This window comes from Bombus affinis, chromosome 16 (assembly GCF_024516045.1).
Source record: "Bombus affinis isolate iyBomAffi1 chromosome 16, iyBomAffi1.2, whole genome shotgun sequence".
NCBI classification, from domain to species: Eukaryota; Metazoa; Arthropoda; class Insecta; order Hymenoptera; family Apidae; genus Bombus; species Bombus affinis.
In genome coordinates, this window is record NC_066359.1 from 7,896,799 (window position 1) to 7,923,512 (window position 26,714).

General features: G+C 37.4%; 1 protein-coding gene across 10 annotated transcripts in view; it reads left to right on the forward strand.

The window, feature by feature from the left end:
- The window catches only part of LOC126925897 (myb-like protein X), a 63,336-nt gene that overhangs the window by 30,343 nt on the left and 6,279 nt on the right, over positions 1-26,714 (forward strand). For 9 of the 10 annotated variants that reach the window (XM_050741885.1, XM_050741889.1, XM_050741892.1 and 6 more), the window contains 5 exons: positions 3,373-3,428; positions 23,396-23,457; positions 23,667-23,790; positions 25,139-25,307; positions 25,870-26,527. In XM_050741885.1, coding sequence (XP_050597842.1) covers positions 3,395-3,428; positions 23,396-23,457; positions 23,667-23,790; positions 25,139-25,307; positions 25,870-26,527 — 1,047 coding nt within the window. In that variant the 5' untranslated portion in view covers positions 3,373-3,394. The remainder of the gene's footprint in view (positions 1-3,372; positions 3,429-23,395; positions 23,458-23,666; positions 23,791-25,138; positions 25,308-25,869; positions 26,528-26,714) is intronic. The other variant, XM_050741895.1, reaches the window with a different exon arrangement.

Genomic DNA, 26,714 nt, shown 5'->3' on the forward strand with positions numbered 1-26,714 from the left:
CTCCGGTGCATTCAGACATTGTCCCCGTGGATTCGTGCAGCTCGATTTCGGTCTTCGACTTTCTAATGCGAATTTCAAGTTTCCAAGCACTTTGTAAGATTGGATGCTATTTGATTCAAAATGGATTTAGGTCAGATTAGATTAGCTTAAATTAAATCAAGTTAAATAGATTAGGGTTAAATGAGACCCATAATCAATTACGAAACGACCTGCTTAGAGGTTCTTTACGCGAATTCACCTGCACATAATACAGTCGTCGCTCGTCAAGTAGCCTTTCCAGACGTCCTTGAATTTTCTACTTTTAAAAATAGAAAGGGAAAAGCAGAAAGAAATATTTACTCAGTACGGACATTTTTACATATTTCTTCTCTTTGATCCTTACTGAAATAGTAAGTAGCTATGTAACAGTAAAAATGACTGGAAAGTACTATACTTTATATATTCCTAGCTAACTGTATTAGCAAACAAGCTTGATATCGTTGGAAAGTGTTTGATCCTTTACCAGGTCTAGTGAAATTACAGCGAGTGAAAGAGGCAAGGTTTTTTAGTTTATTTAAGTAAAGTCCCGTTCTCAGGTGTGAAATATACAGTGCACAGGAATTATATAAACTGCGGTGTGGAACTTTGAAGTAAGATTTGATCAAAAACTGTTAAGTAACTCAAGGAAGAATATCGTAAAACCGGCAGATGTAAATCATTGTTCATTGTAATGAACTTTTATGTAAGATAATTTGCTTTATTTACGGTGATGTTTACGGAGGCAAAAAATTAAATTCCATTTTTTTTTTTATATATATAAGACGAAAAATGTTCGTTATACATAAGCAATACCAAAAATTCGTTGTACGAAAGCTTACCCGACGAATAAAAAGAGTGTAAAATCGTTTGTAATGAGAAAAGTAACCATATGATTATCTGGCAAGTATCCAAAGGCGTGGCATCGATCGTTTTTAAACTGTACAACGTTCGCGATACAGAATCGGGGAAAGTCGTTCGCCATGGAAACGAGTCACGGCCGATGTGCCGGTTTTACGTAAGGTGAAAATCGTCTTTAAGGCGAAAGAGGATCGCCATGGATGCAAAGGAGAGAAAGAAACCGAGCAACCATGCATACGATCATATCTTGCATGAATCACAATTTTCACATAACTGCACATTTCCATTTCTCCCTGGAACAACGTAAACGATTCTTTAAGTTCGTGTATATTTACTCAAAATCTATCAAATTCCTACATTCGCGTTACTCCTTTGTCCTAAGAGGACGACAAACTAACGAACATTATGTTACATTTTTCAAAGAAAAGGTTCCCATAAAACTTCCATATAAAAACTATTGTATATAGAAAATCTATGAAGAGTTTTTTCATTAATATCGAAAAAACAAAATCCCGTAAGTCCATCGACTTCTTACGTTGCTGTTGCTTCTTCGTCCTTAGAAAACGACGAATTACCAAACAGTATGTTACGTTTGATATTAAAAAGCTCGTTTCTCAGAGTTTATCAAATTTTTAGATTCTTGGTTCCACGAGGTCGCGGTACATGAAATTCCCGACGAGTCCTCGACGAATGGTTACGGTACAGGAGACGAAAGAGCACGGCTCATCAGGAATTGTACGCACGTTAATGGCGGCCGTGTTCCTCGATTTCGTATTCACAACGAGGGCCGCGATCGACCAAGACGTCGGTGGACGTTTTCGTGACGCGCTAAGCGAAACAAAATACCACAATCGGGTGGTTCATTCCTATTACAAGATCTGACGAAACTTTACTTGACTTTGTTGCTCTCGCTGGATCCCTCCATTCTTCGTTTTCAATGTTCCTTTCCCACATTTATTCAATGACGATCATTTCGTGGAATTTATTTATTACTCGTTCGAGCGCTACGTCAATTGTAAGGCAAATCGGAGTTATCAATAGGTGTAGTTATCGATGCATTTGACGATGTTTGACATCGTTGGATCTTCAAGGTTTTCGAAAAATGAAATGGATCGAATTATACGTATATGAACGTAAGCTTTAACGATAGAAGTAAGATTAATGATAATTTTGTACTATGAAAAGGATGAGACGGGACGAACTACATATATGGAGCATCGAATCAATTTTGACATAAGATAGGAAGAGATTATTAATTGGCTCGGTACTTAAGCGAGGATCGCGAAAACGGAGAAAAGAAGTCTGCTGTGCCAGAAACAATTCCGGTGGCCGTTTCGTGGCTTGCAAAGAGGCACCGTTACCCGCTCGTGTTCCTACGTGCTCGACCTGAATTAATTCCGCTGCAACGCGGCCATTGTGCTCCGACGAGGACTTTCGAGTGCGCCACCGTTGATCCACTGCACATGTTCGAATTTTATCGATCCGGATGATCGAAGCTCTGACTTCCACTGGCTTCGTTTAATCCGCTAGACGAAATTTCTTTTCTACTCTAAATTTCCTAGTAGTTTGGTACTCTTGTATAGTTTTTTATTTGATCCTGTTTGAAAAAGTTTGAATCCTATTTGATAAAGTTTGGAGTAGTTTGAAGTGGTGGCATGTTAGATTTCGGAGTTTGAACGAGTTTGAGAATTGATTTAGGTGTGCTGAATGGCTGATGGATTATAAAGTTGGTACTTATCTGTAAGCGCTCGATATATGTTCTCTTTTTCTCTTTCACTGTATTTCATCGAGAATAAAGAGCATTTATTAACATTGACAAATCTTTCAAAACGACTACTCGATCGCTGTTAAGAGAACTTCGCTAAATTATGTGTTTCGCGGATAGATTGCCCAAGAACAGTACAATCGCCACAATTATCCGCGCATTTCACGTACGATCGGCTTAAACGTGGTCTTTCATAAGACTAATTGCTTTTAATTGATCGAACGGACGCAATCGTCGGGCAGAATCGAGGGATCGATCAGAAAATTCCCGCTTTTCAAGACTGACGAATGATAGATGGCAATAATGCAACGCTAAGAGATGCTAATTGCGGCTAAATTGCACGAAGGCGTACAAGAATCTCTGAACAAAGTAAATTCATTCCTATCCGCTCGGAAACTTTACGTATTCTCTCTTGAATCTGACCAGTGCATCTTTGAAACGTGTATTTTCATCTATGCTATCGCAGATCTCAATCTCTTCTCTATTTGAAAGAATAATTTCTAAATAAACATTTCAAATAATGTCACACTTACTATATGATAAATAATATCAATTGACGTTATGTTATTTATTATAAAATAAATTCGATAAATTTGTAGAATCAATAGTAATGCATTTTAAAATGTGATATAATAATAATAATAATAATAATAATACCGTGAGAAAGTAAAATAAAATAAAATTTTTGCCAGAAGTTTAATCGCTAACCACGAAAAATTCTTCTGTTTCAGGCTGAAGGAATTGATCGTAGCCATGAACCTCGCGCTGCATGGATTTTTGTTGCAAGGTGAGACTCGTCAACCTAATTCTCTCTTATCATCTCCGGTATCGATCTAATTTACCGATACGAAATATTCGAAAGAAAGATGTTACCGTCGATTTGTCAGCAACGAGTTTAGTGGAAATTTCGAATAAAATTCAACTCCCCTCGCGAATCAATCGTTGCCTCGGTTGCACGCATGTGCTCGAAATAATGGAATGCAATATGGTGCATCGCGGGAACAATGCATCCGAGGAGGAATACGCAGCCTCGAGGATCGAGGGTTGACCTAACTCAACTTGCCTCGTTGCATACGAGGTCCTCGAAAGTCGGAGGGAAACCGAACAATGCGTGGAGGAAGCGCAAATGGCATGCAACTGGCTGCATGGAGTGCATGCACTGCATCCTTCTGTACTTTATCGCTCTACTACCTTTCATTTTCTTTTTCTTTTCTCTTTTTCACTACGTTCATGCGTATGAAAGTTAAATTTCAGCGCCAATACCATCCATTAAATTAAATTTTGTTCTGAATTTACGTTAATTTTTACATTTAATCGGTGGAAATAAGATACGTAAAATTGTAAAATATTTGCCAATGTCTCAGAAATTCAAGTAATTTTAATCAACATGTCCAATTAATGATCGCACCGATCGATCCTAGTTGGTAGTCGCAAGGGAGAGAAATGAAGAAACTAATAGCAGGTTCTTGAGCAATTAGCGTTGCCTGGACAGAATGGCGTATGTGTGCACCGAAACTATTCGCGATTCTTCCGCCGTACGAGATTCTCTCCTTTCCTCCCATCGGCACGATTCATTCGCGATTCTCGTATCGTGGCCGACGTACGGTCTCGTGTTTACGTTCACGTAGGAAACACCTTGACTCGACACGAAAACCCAGTTAGCATCGCGATACACCATCTACACGCGAAGACGTGCCTCGCGATATCTACCACCGATTAGACACGTTTTTTGAATAATTTAATTACTTTGGTAAAATTTTTGATTACATTAAATTTGCTTTGTTTCTTTTTTATTTTGCATTAAATATTGAATTATACTTGTAGGATCAATGAGTTTCTCTTTTTAATATACGGGTTACTACGTCGTATTATTCTTTCACTCTTACATTTGAAAACTCAAACCTATACATCTGTTACGTATATCATTTTTTCCAGAAAAATTCTCGATAATATAGTTTAAACAAAATACTCCGAAACCGAATTCCTCTCTAAACGAAAATACGTACTTCTCAGTCATCCTCCCACGTTGTTTGCTAAAAAAAAATCCCAGTGTGGTATAATATACACGCCTTAAAACCAAATCAAAGGCTTACTATTCTCCACGAGAAACATTCGAGACTCTCGACAAGGCTTACAAGGAGGAAGATACATAAGTCGATTCACCGGAGACGGACGCAAAGGATTTTCTGGGAAGACAGGAGGATGTACGAGCCGCAATAAAATCGCAAACAAGTGGACGTACACTAACGTTCAAAAGTTTAGAATTTCCACGCGTTCTATTGAACCAGCAATTACCTTAACAGCTTTAATACCTCGGAAAATTCTTCAATGAAGGTTATTTTGGGACAAAGTTCTTAGAGCTCTGTCTTCGAATTTCACTATCTCAGAAAATTCTTTGGTAAAAGATACGTTGAAGAATTCTTTGGACAAACAAATTTTCTCGAGGTAATAAAATTACCAGGCGATCCAACATGCCTACAGATTCTGTTCTAATTTCTTAGTTATTGATTTATCGTTAACATTTGTACGAATTTGACAATATTCGAATACTGTTACTTCGAGTCGACTTATGAACAGTAGTGTATACGAACGTCCCACGTGGTTCGACCGCGATGCATACGTTTCACGGACGGATGTCCCACGAGGCTGCATTCCTTGCCCGATGCAACTTCCATTTAGCTCCTACGTGAATGTAAATACGCTTGTACAAAGGTGGATTCGCACGTTTCGCGGCTGGTGGTCCAGAGACGCGGCTATTCCAACACGAAAATGGCGAATGTAATGAATACAAAGCCTGCCGTTTGCATCCAGACCAGGAATTTTATGTATCGTTCCTCGGGGATGACTTGTTTCAGTGTTCGAAGCTTTGACTACACGTATCCCGTATTTCTCGACAATGCAATGGCGGTAGAGTTTCTCGTGTTGAGATTAGCAATGTCTATGGAGATTGGAATTTAGGTACTTTAGGCGTTTCAGGTATTTTGCTTTAGCTTTTAGATATTTTAGTCGAAAAATTACTTTGGAAAATATCAAAATGCACATGTCATTGTAACATGCGTACATTGTAGGGAATGATATGAAATCGCTTTAGACAAATACTCGCTTCGTCATTAAGAGAGAATATTTAAAGAAGAGAGAATCAATCGCTTCATGGGAGATAGATTAATTTGAAATCGATAATTTCGTAAAAAATTTTAATTTACACTGTCGTAAGACTTTCTTGAAGCGTCCCACGGTTGCATTTCTACCGAAAGACGAGCGAAAACCGCCCCCGCGGTTACTACATAAATGCAATAATCAATGAGTCATTCGTTGTCTACGAAACTCACGACTGCTTGCCTTTTATTGGCCATCTGTTCGACCTGTTTTAAGGCCGTTCGTAAGTTTTCTCGTTACGATGCTCTCGTTCTGCGTAGATTGATCATCTTCTTAGGACGATGTCCTTAGATATATATATATAATTGCAAATACATTGACAACATTTGGAGCAAGTTTGCAAATGAAGTGGCAGCCAGCCACTCGATTAACGAGATTTCAGACTGTTCACGATTCTGTCAAGGAGATTTTAAAGGAAATCACACAGTGACCGACAAAGTATCGAATAAATTAGCAAACAGATCGACTGGATTAGAAACGAAGTCGTAACTCGATCTAGGGAATCAACTGGAAAGCTATCAAAGAGATATCCAACATGGTTATAGGTTGACGTATATTTCTGAGAATACAGTTGCAAATTGTCAATGCAGTAAGGTTCAGCGAGTAAAAACTCGCAGTGATTAATGGATTCGTGGTTAGTGAAATTCAGTAATGGATTTCTAATCGTAAAATAGATCAACTCTTGTTTTGAAACAGACTCTGATTTCGAAATTAGTTTGGAAGCCTAATGATATTTGAGATTGTATCACGACCATGCTTATAGTAGCGAAGAATTATTTTACACCAATAGTCAACGAATCTAAACGATATATTTATTTTACCTCGTCTTAAGTACCTTTTTCCAAATTGAACACCGCATAAGAGTACTAAAATTGCAATAACAAATGTTCAACTCTATTATCATGGATAAAAGAAGTATTCATCGATCGAAAAGAAAATGTCGATACACTGTTCGTTTAGCATTTCAAAGCGGAGTTATGATGCATTTTCCTTGGTTTGGAAAAGGCGGAAATAGACTGGTATCTTTTCGATCGTTCGAAAAATATTCTTCCGCATTGTTCACGCTTCTGCCTGGAAGCGGCGTGCCACGCAACCCGGTTCGTTCACCATCGGGCAGGGACTTTCTTCTCTCGATCGCGATACGCCGCGATCAACGGTGCTCGTTTCCATGCGTGGCGTCAACGCGGCGCACGCCCTCGCATCGTAAACGTACAAATGATTCAACCATTTGCGAATGATTCATTCGCGACGTTGTTCGCAAATTCGTGCTGTCCATCATTCTCCTGTCTGCTTCATTTCGCTCACCATTTTGATACTTATCGAATGGTGCAGCGAAAATTATAGCGGTGTAAGAGATTTTAAGAATTCGTACCTTCTATTCCTTGGATATTTTAACTTTTAAATGCATGTAATTGAAATTTAATCGCGTAATCAGACTGCGGATATCGCGAATTCGATATAAATTCGACGTAACAAACTCATTTCAACAAGTTCAGTTTTATAGATCCAATTCCATGAGTTCTACTTTATAAATTTGATTCAAGAAATGTAATGTATCATATTCACTTTCTAGATTCAATGTTATAGACTCAATCTTACTAAATAGCTTTTGAAACATCCAGTTTAATAAATATAATTTATAAAATTCAACTTATAATTCTTCGAGTACAACTAAAGAAATGTGATCAAACAATATTCCTTAAATGGTTAAACATTCGTTACGTAAGTAGACATTATTGCAAAGTATACATTTCATTAAACTTCCTTCTATTCGCCGTCTTACCTACGAATCTGATTATTTACACGCAAAAAATAATAATTTTAATTAAAGAATATTTGATAGTAGCAAAAATTAGCTAATTTACTGATGCACTATAGCTGTATGTGTTAATATAAACGGAGCTCTACTTCTTCTTCTCCTATAGAATCTCCTACTTAGGATTATATAATCACGCATAATGTGCGGCCATTAATCGAAAGGTCGTCAAAATTGCGACCCCGGTCGCGGGTAACAGGCCTAGAAAGTCCAGAGAATTGTCCAGTCACTCTATAAATAACCAGCACGCCGCATATTAGCAGAATTTTGCATAACGACTCGAGCGAACGAAATAATTGACTTTCGCTTTTGCGGAGCCATGCTGACTTTACCTGCACGCGATCATAATACCGTCAAGTATAATCGCATTACAATGGAGTATCGATTGACCGTCTAATTAGAGGATCGAAGTAAAGTTTAATAATCAATCGTTAGGCTTTGGGATATGAACTTCAATGTCTGCTAAAATCGCTTCGTAGCTCGTTGAACTTGTTAAACGCGACTTTTAGGTTAAGTTTCATAAGGTGATTCACATATACGAAGAACATACAGAACGACTATGACGAGTATATTATTTTTGTTTAATTAGGGAATCGATGTGAAGTTTAATTACTTATTAGGCTTTGATACATAAAGTACAGTGTCTGTTGAAATTATTGGTTCGTAGCTCATTGAACTTGTCAACTTTGGTTTTTAGGTTAGATTTTATAGGGCGATTCATATATATGAAGCTTACACAGGATTAATATAGTAAGTTTGTTTTCGTTGATTTTGTGAAATGGAAAAATTTTCGTATTTTTTGTATTTGTCCGCTTGATATTTCCAGAATTACTTTCTCCGCGATCGTTCGATAGATATAAATCAGATTATCTGGATAGGCGTTTAATTAAGTAAAATGGTACAGGAGCCTTTTTCAATGATAGATCGGCCTCGAAATACGATCCTGTAACGATCTTCGTCGGCGTACTTAGTTAACCTAACAGATTCACTTCCTTGCCAATTAGACGCGACACGATTTAACGCTTATGAATTTCGCAAATGCTATCCGCTTGTAAAAGTTAATCGTTGCAATCTAGACACACTTATCTTAATACCGAAATCTGACTTTAAAATTCTGTATATTGATACGTATAATCTTTCACATCGGTGGTATTTCTTGATCTTACGCGTGTACAAATCTATCTGAACGGAAAGTTAAAACGATTATCCTATTAACAAAATTATTCTACTCATAAATACTAAACTAGCGATTATCCTATTAACAAATCCTGGACTATTAATTATTCTGTTAATGAAGTTATTCTATCAACAAATCTCAGGCTATCAATTATTCTATTAATAAGATTATTCCTTAATTATACATCTACTAATAAATCCTCAACCATTAATTACTTTACTAATAAAACTCTTGAAAGATCTTCAAAATCTCGTAAAGTCCTCTTAATCTTATTCTAACACTTACAATATCGAAGATTTAGAAATTACCAATCACGTTTAGTAATTATATCACGTCTTAGTAATTATATATTTTAAATTAATTTGGTCAATCTTTCTAAAGATAAAGCAGTGTAAGTAGTACATATATATAGTGTCTTTTATGAGCAGCCGCGTATTTTCTGGAATCTCGTTCGGTTGAGCACACTTTTCTCGACTTTTCTCGTCCCCACTTCGAGCACAGTTGGCTATCCTGTTCTCGCCACCTGGTTGTCTGACTTTTCTTCTTACGTAACCGCGTAACTGCGGCGCAAGGATGCGGTTAGACCTTTCGAAGCGTGTCTCTGGCCGATGTCACGTAAGACGCGAGTCAGTCAGTCACGATCTTAATTTCACTCTCTCACGTTGTCGAATAATGCCCATCATTATGCATCTATGCGATTGTATTTCGGAAATTTTGTCGAGAAACGGATCTTCCACATTTTTGTATCTTTTTTTCATTCTTGAGGTTTTCTTTCAAATTATTTGATAAAGAAATTAAAATTGAGTACATGAATGTATGTACCTAATTTCTGTGTCAAATAATACAACATTGTATCACGTAAATGCATGCATTTAATTCTTGTATCGAGTAATTCGAAGAAAGCCTGAACCATTTGGATCATTTCTAAGTGGAAGAACTGTAGTTTCTTCTTTTAGATCCTTGTATGTTATTCTTAGCATTCCAAGACATGATTAACTAATGCGTCCTTATGATACTTTCGGTATTGTTTCATGACCCACTGTGTGCACGTTACCATTTTACTGACGTAGGTAATTGAAGTTTTTATAACAATGACGGCCAATATTTTGTCAAAAACTAATGAAATTAGAGAAATTTTCTGAAATATTCTCTACTCTGGGTTAATGAGAGCCGTTAACAAGTTTATAAAGACATAAAATAGGATCGCAAAAAGAACTTCTAAATACCTAAAAATGAATCATACTACACAGCTTCTCCTTTCTACCGATAAGCAGATCGAAGTAAAATCATAAATCAATGAAAACCAACTCGTCTTAATGAAATCGAAATTCCTTCGAAGAAATCAAGCGACGACTGTTTTTCCAGGCAAACAATTTCTGGGCTGCGTGCCTGTAATCGTGCGCAATTATATAGACTGTTAAACATGGCCGTGTTCTTAGGGGAAGCACGAAAGTCGCCATGTTGTTATCAATGCCTCGTTCTAATAAAGTGTACGAACCGTGGCGAGGAATGTTTGGAAAAAAATGAAAGCAAAGCGTGAAGGGGGAATAATTCGACGGCGTTTTACCGGAACAATTTCTACGAATTAAAACCGTTTTAAATATTCTCGTGGAGGAGAAAATTCCGATTGGGCAATATATAGGTTAAGTGGAAATGTTGAAATTCCCTAGACGATCGTGAGACTAATTATGAAACTATTTGGGGAAAGGTTTGATATATCGCAGTTTGTTTAATTACACTTAGTTCAGCTGGAAAATTAATTCGATTAATTTAATTTTCAAATCAATTACTTACATCAGAATTGTGTCTTATTAAATTCTAAATAAGAACAAATTGCAAATGCATACATACATTACGCATTTTGTGTTCGAAATATTGAGACATAAAAGAGCTATTTATATAAAAGTCGACGCCGAGAAAAATACCCTCGTCGCTGAATAAATAAAGCAACAATTGCGTGACATTGAGGAGCTAATAAAATGGGATTACAAATTCACTGGTGAAATACGCAAACTATAAAATATCAAGCACGTATCGCACACTTCACCGTGCAATACATACCACATAAATAATGCATCGTCGCTCTGTCTTTTACCTTGATCGTCTCTCGATCTTTTATCTTCGGCGATATATATTATACAATAATCTCCAGTTTACTCACTTTGCTCCATAAATACGCTATAAAATACTCGCATATGTTTTTCCACCAACCAATCGAGTTTTTCTTCGTCCATTATTTTTTATGGACAAATTTTTATTCGAAATATTCTCTTTCTATGAATTTTATTACCGTTGAAATTTTCTTTTGATTACTTTTGGATTTTTACATCCAAGTGGAATATAGAGATTATGTTTGTATAAGTTTGCTTTGATCGTGTCGGATTTTGCGAATCGTCATCTTGCGGAATTTTTTTTTATCTCAGTTCCACTGAACCAAGGAGAATTCGTACGCGTAAAATCAGTGGAGGAGAAAATTTTATGTTTAGAAATCGTGGAAAAATTGTGCTAAGATATCCTTGGAAAATTGTGATAGGAGTGTTTTCATAAAAAATACAGAATTATTTTATATTACCTTTCTAGCAAAGCAGAGTAGTCAACTGCAATCAACTAGCAATTAACGATTAACAACAACAATTACGAATAACAATTCGCTTACTAAAGAATAAAATGACCATGGAAATATAAGTTTACATCGATATAAATTTAAATATAAATTAAAACAAATCATTTAAGTATAAATCGCGATAAATCACATTAAAACTCTGACAATGCCTTCACATTTTTTAATCCAAGCTATGTCTCAACAATTTAACTTTTCTCCCTCGGATTTTCAGTAGTTGTTACATAATTTCTCTCCATTCACGAGCATCACTTTTCTCGAAGTTGCAAATACCGTAATACGAAACGAGAAATTCTGCGCGATCTCCTAATTAATTCTAATTAATAGTCACCCGAGAGAGAGAGAACACAATGGCGCATGTTCATCCGAAGCAATTGAAGTTCGTCTGACGACCTTTCGTCGTCTCCACGTTCGAGTTTCGCCTTGCTGCATTGTCTGCCATCAAAGAAAAATCCAGTCAGTTTTCATTTAGACTACTGCGTAATTAAACCAGACATGCAACAGAGAGATATCGGAGATTCCTTCGATAGTCTGTGTGAACAAAATCCCAGACGAGAACTAAATAATTTCGAAGAGTTCTTAAAAGATTTTTCAAAGAATAATCGCACCTGACTCATTTCAGCTAGAATATTTTCTCTTCGATTAAAGATAAAGCGAGCTACCGTATCTTCAATCATCTCGGAAAGCAGAAATTTTGTAATCGACTTTTTTCTGGCTTTTTGGTACGAATGCTTCATTGTACAGCGGCTTCTTATTGTTGTATACTAATGTATACTGTATACTGGTCGAGGCCCAGTGGCCATTCAGTGAAAATAGAAGTCGTCGAAAACGCCCACGTGGCGATCCTGCAGATCCTTTCACGTGGATTTTTACGCGACAAGCGCAACCAACCGAATCGCGCTACCGGCGACAGCCTTTTCCCTTCTCGAGGAAAAGTTGTTCACCGACTGGTGTTTTCGCATGATTTCCTGTGACCAATCTTCTATTAGATAACTATATAGATGCAGAGTCGGTGATAGATTTGATAGGCGGAGGTTTGACCCTTTCGTGCTTTCACAATAGAAATATATCGCGTACATTGTTATTCTTATAACGATTTTGAATTTTTCATTTTACGATATCTTTCGCAATATTAATTATGCGATCTCTCTGTGGTTACAGCGTTACGTAATGCTTGTGAAAGATTTAATTTAGGATAAGAATGGAGTCTGGATTGTTGGAAAAATTTAATTTTAATTTCAAACATATGATATAATATTTAAGATACACGTATTGTACAATATCTATGAGATGATATCCACGACAAGCTTAACGTTTCTCAACCTAATGCTATCGTCAATTAAAATGTTCCGTTACGAAGAACAAAGCACGCGAGACAGAGGAAGATTTCTTGAGGATTCACGTGACTATCGGCAGTATCCACGGGAGTGACATTTATTGTGAATGACGTCCGCTTCCTTGACTCATTCATCTCTCTGCTCCTCAATGAAACTCCCTCGTGCTTCGTACGCGCTTGCGTGAGTAGACACGTGTTCCTGTGTACGCGCGGCGATGACGACATGTGTCAGAAAAGTCGGAATCAGAGCCATGAATCACACCTACATTATGAAAAATAAAGTCGACCGTGTCAAATAAAAAATGACGAAGCAAATGTTCTCTGTTAATATTGCAGAAATTCATCAAAGACGCCTGTTCCTCGTCTTTCTTCTTCATTTAGTGTTGCTCGTAGTACCTACTGCAACAATGTTTGATCTCATCTGTTAATTTCTTAAAAATTCTAACTAAAAGAACGTACGTACTCATAATTCTTATCATAACTTATCTGATAATTGTAATAATTTCTTAATAAATTTTCAAATATCGAAATGAGCAAATAAAGAAATATTTGATCAAGAGATCTATGCACGTTAAATTTCCAATATCCGCCAAAAATAAATAAAATATTCTTAATCAGTGTAGCAGAAATTTCCCAAAAATATAATTATCTCCATTTTCTGACAATATCCGCAGCTCGCAACGTTGACAGTTTGACAACCGTAAGACTGAATACGCGGCGATCCGAGGATACTTGTCGTGTCTTGTGGATAATCGGGAACTTCCGTTTCCTGCGCCGGCCCTCGAATAGCAATGACTCGGTTCTCGCCTCTTTCTTGCTTTCTTGCGCATAATGAACCAGCACGCACCGTCGCACGCCAGCACGTAATCCAGAAACCCACGGAAACGCGGCCCGGGAACGCCGCGTCCGCATCGAAACCGGAAGTCGAGACACCAGTTACTAGTTACACTGGTTCGCCGCTTTACTGCTCCACGCTTCTCTTCTCTTGCACTGTAAACACACTGTTTTGCTGCTATTCTGCGTCGTAAGTTTCTAGAGAGCGATTCGGATTTGCATCGCGCTTTAAATGAAAGTAAAGTCGGGCAAGTTGGACAGACACTTTGGTGCGAGCTGGAAAATTATTGGATTTGGTACTTTTATTTACGAGATGTCTTTTGATATTCGAATATGATGATATGTTGTCGCGTTTGAAAATTTTAGGGTAGTTTTATAATTTATGCAACACATTGTATAAGCTATTTTTTCGAAAAGCTCATCAAACTACTTGAAATCATTCTATGCCGTATACAAATTTTTATTTGCGATGATACAAAACCATGTTTCAGCCAAAAGTTGTACGATATCGAGGAGGGCATACTGTGCTCTCTAAATACGTTTTAAAACGTCCAAGTGCGACAAGAAAAAATTGATAAAGGCACGATACGTCTCTCTCGACGCCATACACCTTTTGTCGAAAACATTTCTCAGTATCGTGACGAATAAGCGAGTAATTAAGGATGGTAGAGTTGAACGCGACACTCCGTACAATACTCTGAAGATAATTCAATTTTTAAAATTAGCGAAAAATGTAAAATTTCATAAACACACCATACGAATACACGCATCTGTGATACAAGTATCGCTCGTCAACGTATGCAAACGTATACCAGCAGGATACCAGGTTTACTCGCGGCGATCGCACGGTACACGCGTTACGAAACCCGGTAAGCTGGCAGCTCGGCGGATTTTCACGTATCCGCGACGGAACGCGTGCAAAGATCGATAGATCGCGGCCCTACTCCGACGGAATACGCGTGTTTGCGCCGCTGCAAGTGCAGGTAGATCGGTTAAATCGAGATCGGCACGTTCCACCGTTGAAATAAATCGATCCGCTCGATAACCGCGCCGCTTTCGTTTATGAACTCCCTCGAGCGGTGTTCCTCTGGACATTAGAAACCGGTATGGCAACGATTTTGTTCTTTTTCTTCTGTTCTGATACGTATAGTACTTTTATGATCTCGGTACAGCGGAATTCGTGTTCCAGCGAAATTCTTCGTCCTACGTGCACAGGCTTGTCATTTTTCTCAGTTTTTCCGTGACTTCTCGTATGTCGTTCCAAGTAAAGAATTTCATGGACTGATAGGTGATATTGGGCAAAAAGACGCGACGAAACTGTGAAATAAGCTTTTGCTCTGGAAGCCTCGGTTTTCGGGAAAATCCAGGTTAAACATTTCTGGATAATCATTTGGAATTTCTTTTCAAATATAGTTTTTACTTTGTCTTATTCCGGTTTAATAGCATCTTAATAACTATACTTTGAAGCTGTACTTGCTCTTTCGTCGTAAATTTTCTCTTTTGACCAGTATCTTTACTCTTTCCATTAATCAAGATACCAATGATTTAGGATATCGGAACAGTTTAGAAAACGCATATGTTAACGAAGAAATTCCATTGTTTCTGAAACGTGGCTCGTACTTTTGATCCTACTATTTGACCTGGATTGACATTGTCTGCCTACTCCGTCGAACAAGAACGCCGGTCTGATTGTCCGGACACATAATTATGCTAATAAATTCTATTTATAGTAGGCGATATACCGCGGAAAGTTCTTTCTTAAGTGACAAGATGAACGAAAACATGTGAGACAATTTAGAACGGTTGAGTTCCTATTGTTCTCTTTTCCGTATTAAAGTGGAACTAGGAAAGATCGCGGTAATTGACGAAATAAAAGAAATTATATTTTTATGCACAAATTTATATCGAACGATAGCGAAGCCTTTGTTAAGTAATCGTGTTTACAAAAGTTGCGTTTTTACATTAATTCTGAAGTGTTCAGAGAGTAAACAATTTCATAGCATACCATTTTGAAAATATTGAATAATCTTGAATATTTTTTAAGAATACGATTACGAACTATATTTTATCGATACGTCATTAAAATTCCATGATAAATCAAAACATATTCAAACATTGTGAATATTCTAAAATTCCAAAAATTCGAATCGTTCCAACTGGTACCAAAACACGTTTCGACACCAAAGAAAGAGATCTCTGCGAGAAGCGTGAAGGAGAGGACCCATCCGGGATCATCCAGACTGTTAAATATTTATGAGGACGTTCGAGCATTATCCGAATTCTCATCCTTTGTAAACTTTCACCCGGCTGTGCTCTCGCTTTTTTCCTTGTCGTTGAAACACCGAGAAATATTGATGTATTAGAAACCTGAGAGTCGCCGGGCACAGCACCAGAGAGACTTTCTACATCGGCGACAAGTCATCTTGGCCACCTGTTAAATATTTATTCTTCGCTGACTGCCGGGAAACGCAAGTGCGAACAATGGATCTGATAGCATAGGATCGGATCTTACAATTAGTTATGCATGATGTTGCTAGGGAAAAGCGACATGTTATCATTAGGCATGTCACTAGACCGCGAATATTTATGCGAAAATTCATATTTTCACGAATATAGCAAATATCATACTTTGGATATTCTCTATAGTTTGAAATATATTTGAAACATTATATTTCAAGAACTTCTGCCAGCATAAAGCATAAAATTATTTAAATTAGTTAAATTTAATTAGTTAAATTTAAGTTATCTTCCAATATTGATATCGGAGAACTGTAATTGTACGTTCTGAAACGAAATAATCGCCAAGTTCCGGAGATTTTGGAAAGAGAAATTTAATTTTGCTTTCTAAAAAGTTCTCCGCATATCGTGTGATTAATGAGGATAAATTATAACTGACGAAAAGAAGAGACTTATGAAATTCGAATTAGTTCTATAATTTCAAAACAGTTATCGCCCTCTTTTTCGATAATGTAATTGCCATCTTCCGCGGTGTTCGGGAAGAAAAAAGTTAAATTTCACTTTCTAAAACGTATACGGTCAGGAGGAAGTAACGTTTGCCAAAAAGAATAGAGCATTTTAAATTTTTTAATTAGACAGAAGTTACAAAGTGAATTTGCTGTCGACAGTTATTGAAAGGAGGAGAAATGAGGAACAAAGGGGAACGAGAAGGAAATAAAGATGCTTTGTTCTCTGGATGGGATGATTATGCTAACATTTAAGGTCGAAGGAAGAGGTGTTATATAACTGATCATATTTGTGTGTGTGTGTTTGTGTGTGTAAATTTATACCGACCTATGGAGATTCGTAAATTTCGAGGTTGCGTAAAGGAATCTTTTCCTTGTGCATCCAGATTACAAATTTCGGGAACCGTATTTAAATATCGTGACGAATCTTTGCGAAACGTAGTCGCGCCAATCGGACGAGTGTTTTATGTAACAATTACACGTGAACCCTGTTTTTCTCGTTGCTCTATTTACGCGAACGACGCGTCACGATACCATAATCGTAGAAAGCGCTGACGTATCGACCAAATTACCAGCTTCTCGTTCTTTTACCACCGCGGCCCGATTTTGCAACGATTCTCTGCTCACCTTCACTTTTATCCTCGTGGATTTTGTTCTTTTTCTTCCTCGGTCTTGTCCTTTTTTCGTCGGAAACCTCTATTTTTACTTGTCTCGTTTCGTGCAGCTTCAACAGGTGATCCATTTAACGCCATTCTTTGGGCTCGTTCAAGATCATGAATTTTTGGACGAAGCTAAATCGGATGAAATACTTGTTGCGTTTATTAAACGAATTGTTTCCGAGTTCTTTATAATAATTATCAATTTCATTTTTCCTCTTCCATCGTTTCTCACAACCCTGTAAAATTTGTTAAATACAAAAGGAATAAAATTATTAAATATAAAACTGATAAGTAAGAGTGCATGGTTCGAGAAAGCCTGTTAGTTTGTCAAGCGTTGGTACAATGATACGTAGTGTGGAGTGTATTTCCTGGATCGGTAGATCGTCGACACCGGTCGTTCATTATCGATGTTTGTTCGGTAATCGCGGATATTTGGTATAAAAGCAGGCTGTACGCGCGATCGACGAGGTGAAAGGTGCTCTTCTTACGTGATTTTACAATACACCCGCGTGCCAGCGTGCCCTTTCGACTCTAATAGACTCAGCTGACTTTCAGCCGATCGAGCCGCTTCCTCCTGCGGAGCGTCCTCGAGAGAACGTCTTTCGAGGTTACAAGGACTTTTCAAGTCTTTTAAGACAGCTTTAAATCTGGAGTTTACAGCGAGAAGTATCGAAAATTATTTTTTCGTGTAATATAATTATTGTGAATGAATTATGTATCGCGGATTTTTCTGTTTAATTTCGTTGAAAAAGCTGAATCACCCATTTATTTTCGAAGAATTAAGAATAAAATAGCACGAAATTGGGATTAACAGAGAGGAGTCGGTAAATTGAATCGTTTTTTCTCCACTCGATCAACTACAACGAGCCATTAATTCGAGTATAATTAGAGAACCGTGCGTTCCAGTTATACCAACAATACAGATGACGGCTCCATGAATAACAGTAACTTTATCAAATAAATCGAATCAATTTCAATCGCAAGCTAAAGAATCAAACACGAAGCTAATTTATAAAAATGGAAATCTAAAAAGGAAAGGAAAGAATCTAAAAAGGAGAATGTATACAAAGTAACGAAATAAATTTCAAAATATACGGAATTGAACTTTCCGTGAAATAGAAGTGGCGCATCTTTCCTCTAATCGAATTCGAAAGAAAGAAAAGGTATTCGCGAAACGGAACAAGGTGAACGAAGAGGAGACCAAAGAAGAAACCGAGACCCGATTATCGCAACAGTTACAGCCATTACCGTGATATTACCGTTACAGTAGCGTCTCTAAGACGTTACTACATCTAGCAACAATGTTGCTCAATGTTGCTCATCTCTCGAACGCTCTCGACTCTGCTCGCGATTCGTTTTAACGAAGCTGCGACTTTTCCGACCTGAACAATCTTCCACTTTAAATAATTATTTACAACAATTTTTCTACTCTTTTCTTCCCTCTTCACTTTTTATTTCCTGATCTTTCTGTTTTAGTCGAACAATCTATTTTTATGTTCTGAAAATTATTGGAATAATTATCTTCTATTTCTCTTTTTCTTTTTTTATATTGTCCTCTTGATCTTTCTATTCTCTGTCATTTTTCTTTTTTAAAGCTTTGTTCGTTTCTTAAAAATTTCCGACTTAAGCTAAAGAGGACCAACACTGCGAATAACAGTTGTACAAAAGTATCGAGCAAGTGCTGATCGACCTGTTAATTCGGTAGTCAGTCCTAAATAGACCTTTTCTCTGCCACTTTGCCAATTCTCGTTTCTCAAGATTTAATTGTCCCATTGTAGATCTTCGGATCGCCACAGGTACTAATTGTACTTTTGTTCGTTTGATAATTCGTGGGAAATTCAATTGTTTCCAGCGGGCACGATTCCTAATAATTGCTCGAATCGCACGTTCTCGAATCGATCGATTCCACTATAAAATTCGATAATTCGTTCTGCAAATTATCGCCAATTTTTCTTTGATAATTCTTGTTGCGAATTATTTTCGCAGTAGATAATAGAAGAAATGAAAATTTTCATTGACATTTTTGTAATTTCTCTTACGAATGAGATAAGCAATAAAAGTGGGACAATTTCATGGAAATTTATGATAATTATTAGTAAATAATTAAATTCATATCAGGAATCCTAATGAACTATAATTGCATAGGAGAAAAGAATTCCCATGATTATCATGCGCTTGCCGCTATATTTCTCCGGCGTTATTTTAATTATAGTATGAATCGAGTGGCTCGTTTTTATAAATTGGGGCTCGTTAAACAAACGGAAGTCGTTTGTACACCCACACGCTGGAAACTTTAGCCGAACGAATTTCCCATAGCGCGAGCTGCACCGAGCATTCGGAAAATTAAACAGAATAATTTGCATGAGTTTGCGTAATCACCGATTTAAGATTATTACTCTTCGTCCTGAGGAAGTTATTGCATTTTCTTTTCTCGCATTTCTGAGACAGTCTACGAGATAATTGAGAGAAAATAAAATAATGTACTTGGCTGTTTTAAGCTTCTTTCTGCAAGACTACAACGTACAACGAGACATACAAAAAGAAGAAAAAAAAGAAACGAAGCATCGATGAAAGGAATTATTGCACGGGTAGGAAATTAGGAAATTAAGTTTTAGCTTTAAGGAATAAACGAAGATAGAAGCAGAATGTAACATTCTAGTAAAATTATCTGAAAAATAAATTCATACTTGAAAATAAACGAATAAACGGCTGAATAGGTAAAATAGACAAATCGAAGCAAATTAATAAATTATTATGCAAGATACAATTTGTACATAAGTAATATGCTATAGATATTATACTAATGAAATATGGCAGCACACGTGCCCCTTAATATCCCGAGCCCGTCTAACATCCTGGACGAAGGCATCGGACTGTCAAGAACTTGTCCCGCGAAGATGAGCATTGGGTCGGCCAGTTGGCAGATCTAAATGTCACGAGATTCACACAGGCGTTACATGCTGAAGGGATTATATCACTGCCTCGTTCAACGATGCTACCGCATAACGAAAGATAAACAAAGATAGAAACATTACTCATCAGCAATGACGAGAAACAAACTAGGAGCAAAAAGAGTCGAAGCAGAGAGTCGAAGAACTGTTCATTAGCGTTCATACGTATGCAAGTTTCGATTCGCCCTGCTGCGATCCACGAAATTTCATTCGCCATCTCACCAAAATCTTCGGCATAAAATTCGAACGGAAAACGACGCACGTCGATAACAATCCCTTTATAGTTTTCTCAAAGTTAAGAAGCTGTCTAGAGAGAGGGGCAGAGAAAAGAGTAGAAGCCGAAAGAAACAGGCAGCTGTAGCATCGGGCACGTACGTGTTTCGATTAACGAAATTAGCAACTGGAATCTGCATGGCAAATAAGTTACGCGAGCCGGGAATTATGAAAGACGTTGATGACGCGAGCGATAACGATCCTCCGATTCCTGATTCGTCCTCGTTACGTCAAATTATTTATGGACAAATGGACTACGTTTAGACGGTGAAATCACGTTTGGAAATGTCTTGCTGCCTCGACGACGAAACGATGAGTGGCGTTCTCGGCAAGTGGAGCGTGTGATCTTGCTTATTTCCGATGATATTCGTGATCGACGATACCGATGATTGCAGGGCGTTTGGAGAAGTTCGAGGAACCCCCTTTCGAATATTCAAAATTTCTCTTAATTGTTGATAACAATGTGGATTGTTGATAACAATCTATGAAGAACGAGTACAACTAGAAGAAGGAAATTGAAATTTTGTCCGAATTATGGAAAATTTATCAAAGTTCTTGCTTGACGCCCTAAAATTTCTTCTCGAGGAATGCATTGACCTTTCACCTAGGTATTTCTGATTATGTCACGTGACTACAGTTTCCGTCTATTTCGCCGTAGGCAATGTCATCAATAACTCCGCGCAGCTTTCTAGAGATGAAAGAACGATCATCGAGTTTACGGGCGAGAGTCTGGGAAAAATATCTACTTTACGCCCGTTTTCGCATCGTGCTAATGTTTCGTCACTGTCCGATAGCTTAATAAATACCTCCATATATCCAGAATTATCGATTCTAAAAATTCTAATCTCATTTAATTCATTGTTAGTTAAAATTTGAAATTCTGCGCGTAGAATATTTAGCGGCACAATTAGAAAATTAATAACACGTTTTATTTTACTACCAAACAAAAAAAAAAAAAATTTCTTTAGTTGCGTTATTAGAGTAGTATATTTTGTGTTACGAACAGGTTTGTAATATCTGGAATAAAAGCTTCGTTAAACAAGTGGATCAATGACATACTTCGCAGTGAATTGGAAAATATGTGTCGAAATGGATGTATCATATACAGTATAATTGGATATATTGTGTGGAAGGTTTTGAAAGGGAAAGGTTGAAGAAATGGAAAGCGTGTGGCCCCGCATGGCGGAATTCCATCGTAGAAACCAAAATTCGATGAATCGTTCCTGCAATATAAATAACGTTACGATAGAAAGTCTAAAGTTATGTATTTTTTCTTTCTTCTGTAGAAAAAATTTATTGTCACCTTTTATTATAAATATAAATGTAGATATAAATATTATAAATATTAAAAATATTAATTATTATTAAATTGACGAATTTTAAGAATTTTTGAATCCTTAATTTTTTGAATCGGGAATACGTGAATATTCGTTTCTATAAATTCTCGAAAAATTCTAAAAATTATTGAAATACAATGTTTCTCAATTTTAGTAACGTTAATATAACACAAATGAAACATTGGATCGCGACTCTGCTGTAATTTTTTTAATGATTTCTAATCAAGTTTCTTCAATTTCTCCTTGCATCAGAAGCATTCATCGTTATACGCATGCACGTTGCTACCTTCTTCTGAAGATTCTGGACACTCGATATGCTTGGAATAACGAGAAATAATCGTAAAGCGAAGTTAACTTTAAACGTGTTTAGTATAAAATAAAATTATATTTCATTGTATTTTGACGATTTTATAATAAATTTATTTTAATAGCTCTCGTGTTGAACGTCAGCAAGTGAAACTTGCAGGCAGTACACAGCAATATAATTGGTCAATTTGCCATGCAGATTATTTTCTTGGTAATCAATCAAACATTGAATGCTGTAGGTAAAGATGGATAAAGATCTTTATTTTAATTAATCAACTACCGCTTACGATTAAAGTTTACGGTTAATTTAGTCGAGTGATGAAATTATTAATCGCTAATTAAAAAGGTCGATCATCGAGCGTAAATTAATTCAAGGTCAATTTTTTCGAAATTTAAGTCTCGAAGCTTGAATCTGGACGACATTATACATAATTAAATTCTGAGAACGTGCGTGTTCGCCCGATCTTGATCGCGATATCTTCGGCAACCGACTGCAGCTTTGCAAAAGACCTCGATCACGAATATTAGATTCGCGAGAGATCGACAGGATCCGGGGACGTATCTGATTGGATGGCCCGCATGCACACCGGATGACCTCGGCCTACAACTGACCACTCGATCGTCGATCGATTCTCTACGCTGCGACATTCTATTTTATTTAATAATCATTTTTCCGACTCTGACTCTGCCAGCACCGATCGAAACCAATGCCCTGATCGGATCCGGTAACAAGTGGTTCTGAAATCAGCTCTTTTCTCTGCGTTTCCTATAATATAAATGTGTAATTCCCTGGAAATAGTGGTTCTTGTACCTCAAAATATGCAGAATTTCAGCAAACATATGGAAAATTGTAATTTCCAATTTAAAAACTTGTTGTTCTCTATTGGGTATATCGTACATGAGTCTGAGATTATTGTAGAACGATTTACATAATAGATGTTAGTATTTGCTAGATATAGATGGAATTTTTTAAAGAAACAAGTATAGGAAATTAGAGAGCAACGACCTAGGTGCATGTCGATAGTTGCTTATAATTATAACCGTAACTGGTGTAACAGGGTCTCCGAGTAGAAAAGTTACGCAAACGCATAAATTAGTCCAGTAAATTATTATCCTCGTGCCGAACATGTAGCCTTTTATTTTATTTCATTTTTCTTTGTCGAATGAAAAATTATTTTCCCTTTCGCGTGACACTTTTACTCTCGAATTTTTCCCCCTTTTTCTTTCTTTCCTTCTTTCCTTCTTTCATACGCTCCGCTATTGCGAACGTATGGATTGCTTTAGAATATTATTAACGATAGCTCGTGATTGGCTGGTTTGTTGCAGTTTTATCGTCGATCATCAACCTCCAGCATGGCTCCTTGTTATGCAGCGCGGGGGAACCTGGCGTGAGTATTCAGATATTTTTAATAACCTCGTTAGAATACTTTTCACGTTACAGTATACGTTTATCGCGTTTTCAGTTGGAAATTATTTTCAAAAATTTCGAGCCCCAATGAATTCTGGAATGAATTTTGTAAATTGATCGTACAATACTGTCTTTGGGGTTAATCGTGATCACATGTTTTATAGTAATCATGTTTTGTTATCTCGCAAGTATTTGGACTTCGACAACCTGCCAGAGACGAATTTCTCGTGTCAGGGGAAGGTGATCGGTGGATACTACGCGGATGTTGAAGCCGGATGTCAGATGTTTCACGTTTGCACCATCGGTCAAAAAGGTAATTCAGCGATATTTCTGCAGTCGCTTCTATAACTTTCAATTTCCCAATTTCTCAAAATAACAAAATAGTACGATCCCTCGCCAAATATAATATTCGACAAAGATCTTAAATACTAAACGGATGGACAAAATGCATTTATTTAAAAATATATCCCTCGTATTTTAATACTTTACCACCTATTTCAAATAGACCTAACAAATATTTCATTATTCTAAATTAAGCCTACAAAAGTTATCTTATTTTCTCAGCTTAAATTAGATTACACCGAGAAAGCTAATTAATTAATTCGAATGGCTTCCCTACTTCGTCAATTTCCCGCAAAAAGGACTGCAACCGACGTTGAATTCGTTCGAGCGCGCATCGATTAATTCAAAACAGACTCCTCAGGGGATCGATCGATCGATCGATCGTAATTTGCTTCTTAATTTAATTCTTATCGTTAATTTGTTATCGCCACAATTAGAAACCGATAATTAAGTTAACGCCAGGCAGGGAACGAGACTCGTAAACGCGAGACAAATCGATCGATCGATCGTACGATCGAAGGACCGCGAGAGGCCCGCCTCGGGGGCCTGGCAAACGTCTGATCCAAGTTTTGTAATCGATCGAGAGATCACTCGGAAGAGAATGTCACGGTCGTCGAGGAACGTTTACTGACCTAAGTCGAGAACGTCTGGCTTCGACTCGTCACGAGGAATCGTGTAGATCGTCTAACCTTTTAAATATCTTCGTTAGACGTGACGTATTTTTTTTCCTTTTTCATTTTTTCCCTATTGTCTCAACTTTTTAATCTTCCATGGATGATTTCAATTTTAAATTTAGGAATCTTTCGTGTAATTTGTAGGAACGTTTTGCTATAAAGTTTTTCTTCCAATAAGTTTATTTATAGAAATTTTGTATCTTCTCGAAGTATGCAGTTTCTTTTATAAAACTGGTACCTTCTTGATGTATCATTTTTTCATAAAAAGCTTTATTATGTAATGTTCTTTATAATATTTGTATTTTTTTTTACCGAAACTTTGTACCTTTTTGGTATAGTCCTTTTTATAAATCTGTATTGTATAATATCTTCTTATATACACGCACACGCATAACAATTTTCTACCTTGTGGAACGTAATTCTTTCTAAATAGATCTATTTCCTAATGCAAATTTCAGTAGGCGGATAATGTTTATTAAACCATATTTACTTTGTTTAATATATTTAAGACTGAATTTGCTTCATAAATTACTGCGGTAATTGAAATTTCGATTGAATTTTCGAATAATGTGGGACGTATGGACGTTTCGAGAACCGTGACCCAGAAGAGCATCCCCGAATAATGATCCTGTCCTTCACCATGAGACTTGGTTTCAGACGAGATTATGGACATAAAGTTCCTCTGTCTGAATGGAACCGTCTTCGATCAGGAAACCAGGGTTTGCGAGAGAGTGGACGAGGTCGATTGCAGCAAGAGCGAGCGATTCTACAACTTGAACTTGGAACTCTATGGAAACAACGCAGTCACTCTCAGGTATGTTAATAAATTCACGTATGAACCATACAAAATCACCTACCAATTATATATTCATCTCTCGTAATCCGACTCGCCATATCTATTTTTCCATCAAAAGAATGCAACATTCCCTCCCCCCTGCTAATCTGCTTTCGCGAAAGGACACATTGGCTGAAAATAATTATTGTAGCGGCTCGGCTCACCTGTCGCGTACGAAATGTTTGCCTGTCTAGACGTTCACCTATGCTAGATGTGATTTCGAAAGGACCAAAGGTGCATTAGTTCGCATAACTGCCGGTTTTGCTTACGTAGTGGCGCGATACAGGATCGATAGGTGTGGTGATTGCGTGTATCGCCGATTTTTTGATTGATCACGTCTTACTGGCTGCCTGTTGCGGTCATTTCCTATGTAGCGCGCTATCTTTAGAAACACCGTCTCTTTTCAATACCTGAAACGCCTTTCCATGCTGAAATTTCCAATTTCCAAAGCGACGAATCACGATTCTCGACTTTGAACGCCTCCTCTAAAAAAAAGTCTAGCCCGATCAAGTGAATTTCTGAATGCTATTTTTATTCGCAGTTTACACGAAAATAGCGAGGACGACATCGATCCATCGGACCCCATAGACGACCACCAACGCAGCACTTCAGCGCGACCAACTACAACAACCACAACGTCCACTACAACCTCGAAACCAAGTAAACCCTCCACTACGCCATCCTCCGGTGCTTTTTCCCACCCCACGGGCTATCCACAACACTTCCAGCCGCAACCACCATTTCCTCAGGTTCACACGAGTCAATCAAAGTCTCTCTACGACGACAAAAATAGCGGCTACCATCACCAGTATATTTTCCACAATGGAGAGAGGAATAATAATCAACAGGCGACTTCGTATCAACTGTTTAGCAATCAAGGAGTCAGTTCCACCACTGTTCAGCCACCTCAGGTGCATCAGATCAGATTCAGCTCGACTGCAAGTCCGCAGATTATTCACAACGAACCATCGACGGCGTCGCCACTGTTTCACGCTACATCTTCCACCATTCAGACATTATTGAATAGCAATGGAAATAGTCCAGCGTTGATAAATCCTATCTTTCACAATCATGGGATTGCTAGTACCACGGAGCAGTTTATTCATAGTAATAATCCTAGGGAGACTTCGGATTACAGGGAGAGCGGGGTGCAGAGTATCAGGCCGTTGGAGGTTGTTCAGTCGAGCAATAAGGGACAGGTAACTTTGCACTGAATTGACTTTCTCTTTCCTAGTTTTTTCTTTTTATCATACGAGGCGTTCCGTAGTTCGTGATACAAGTCGGATCAGGCAGACTCTATGATTCTATGACTCTATGATAAGACGAAAATTAAGGATAATAAAACTGGGGGCTCATTTTCAGGGAAATAGAGTTTAAACACTTTCC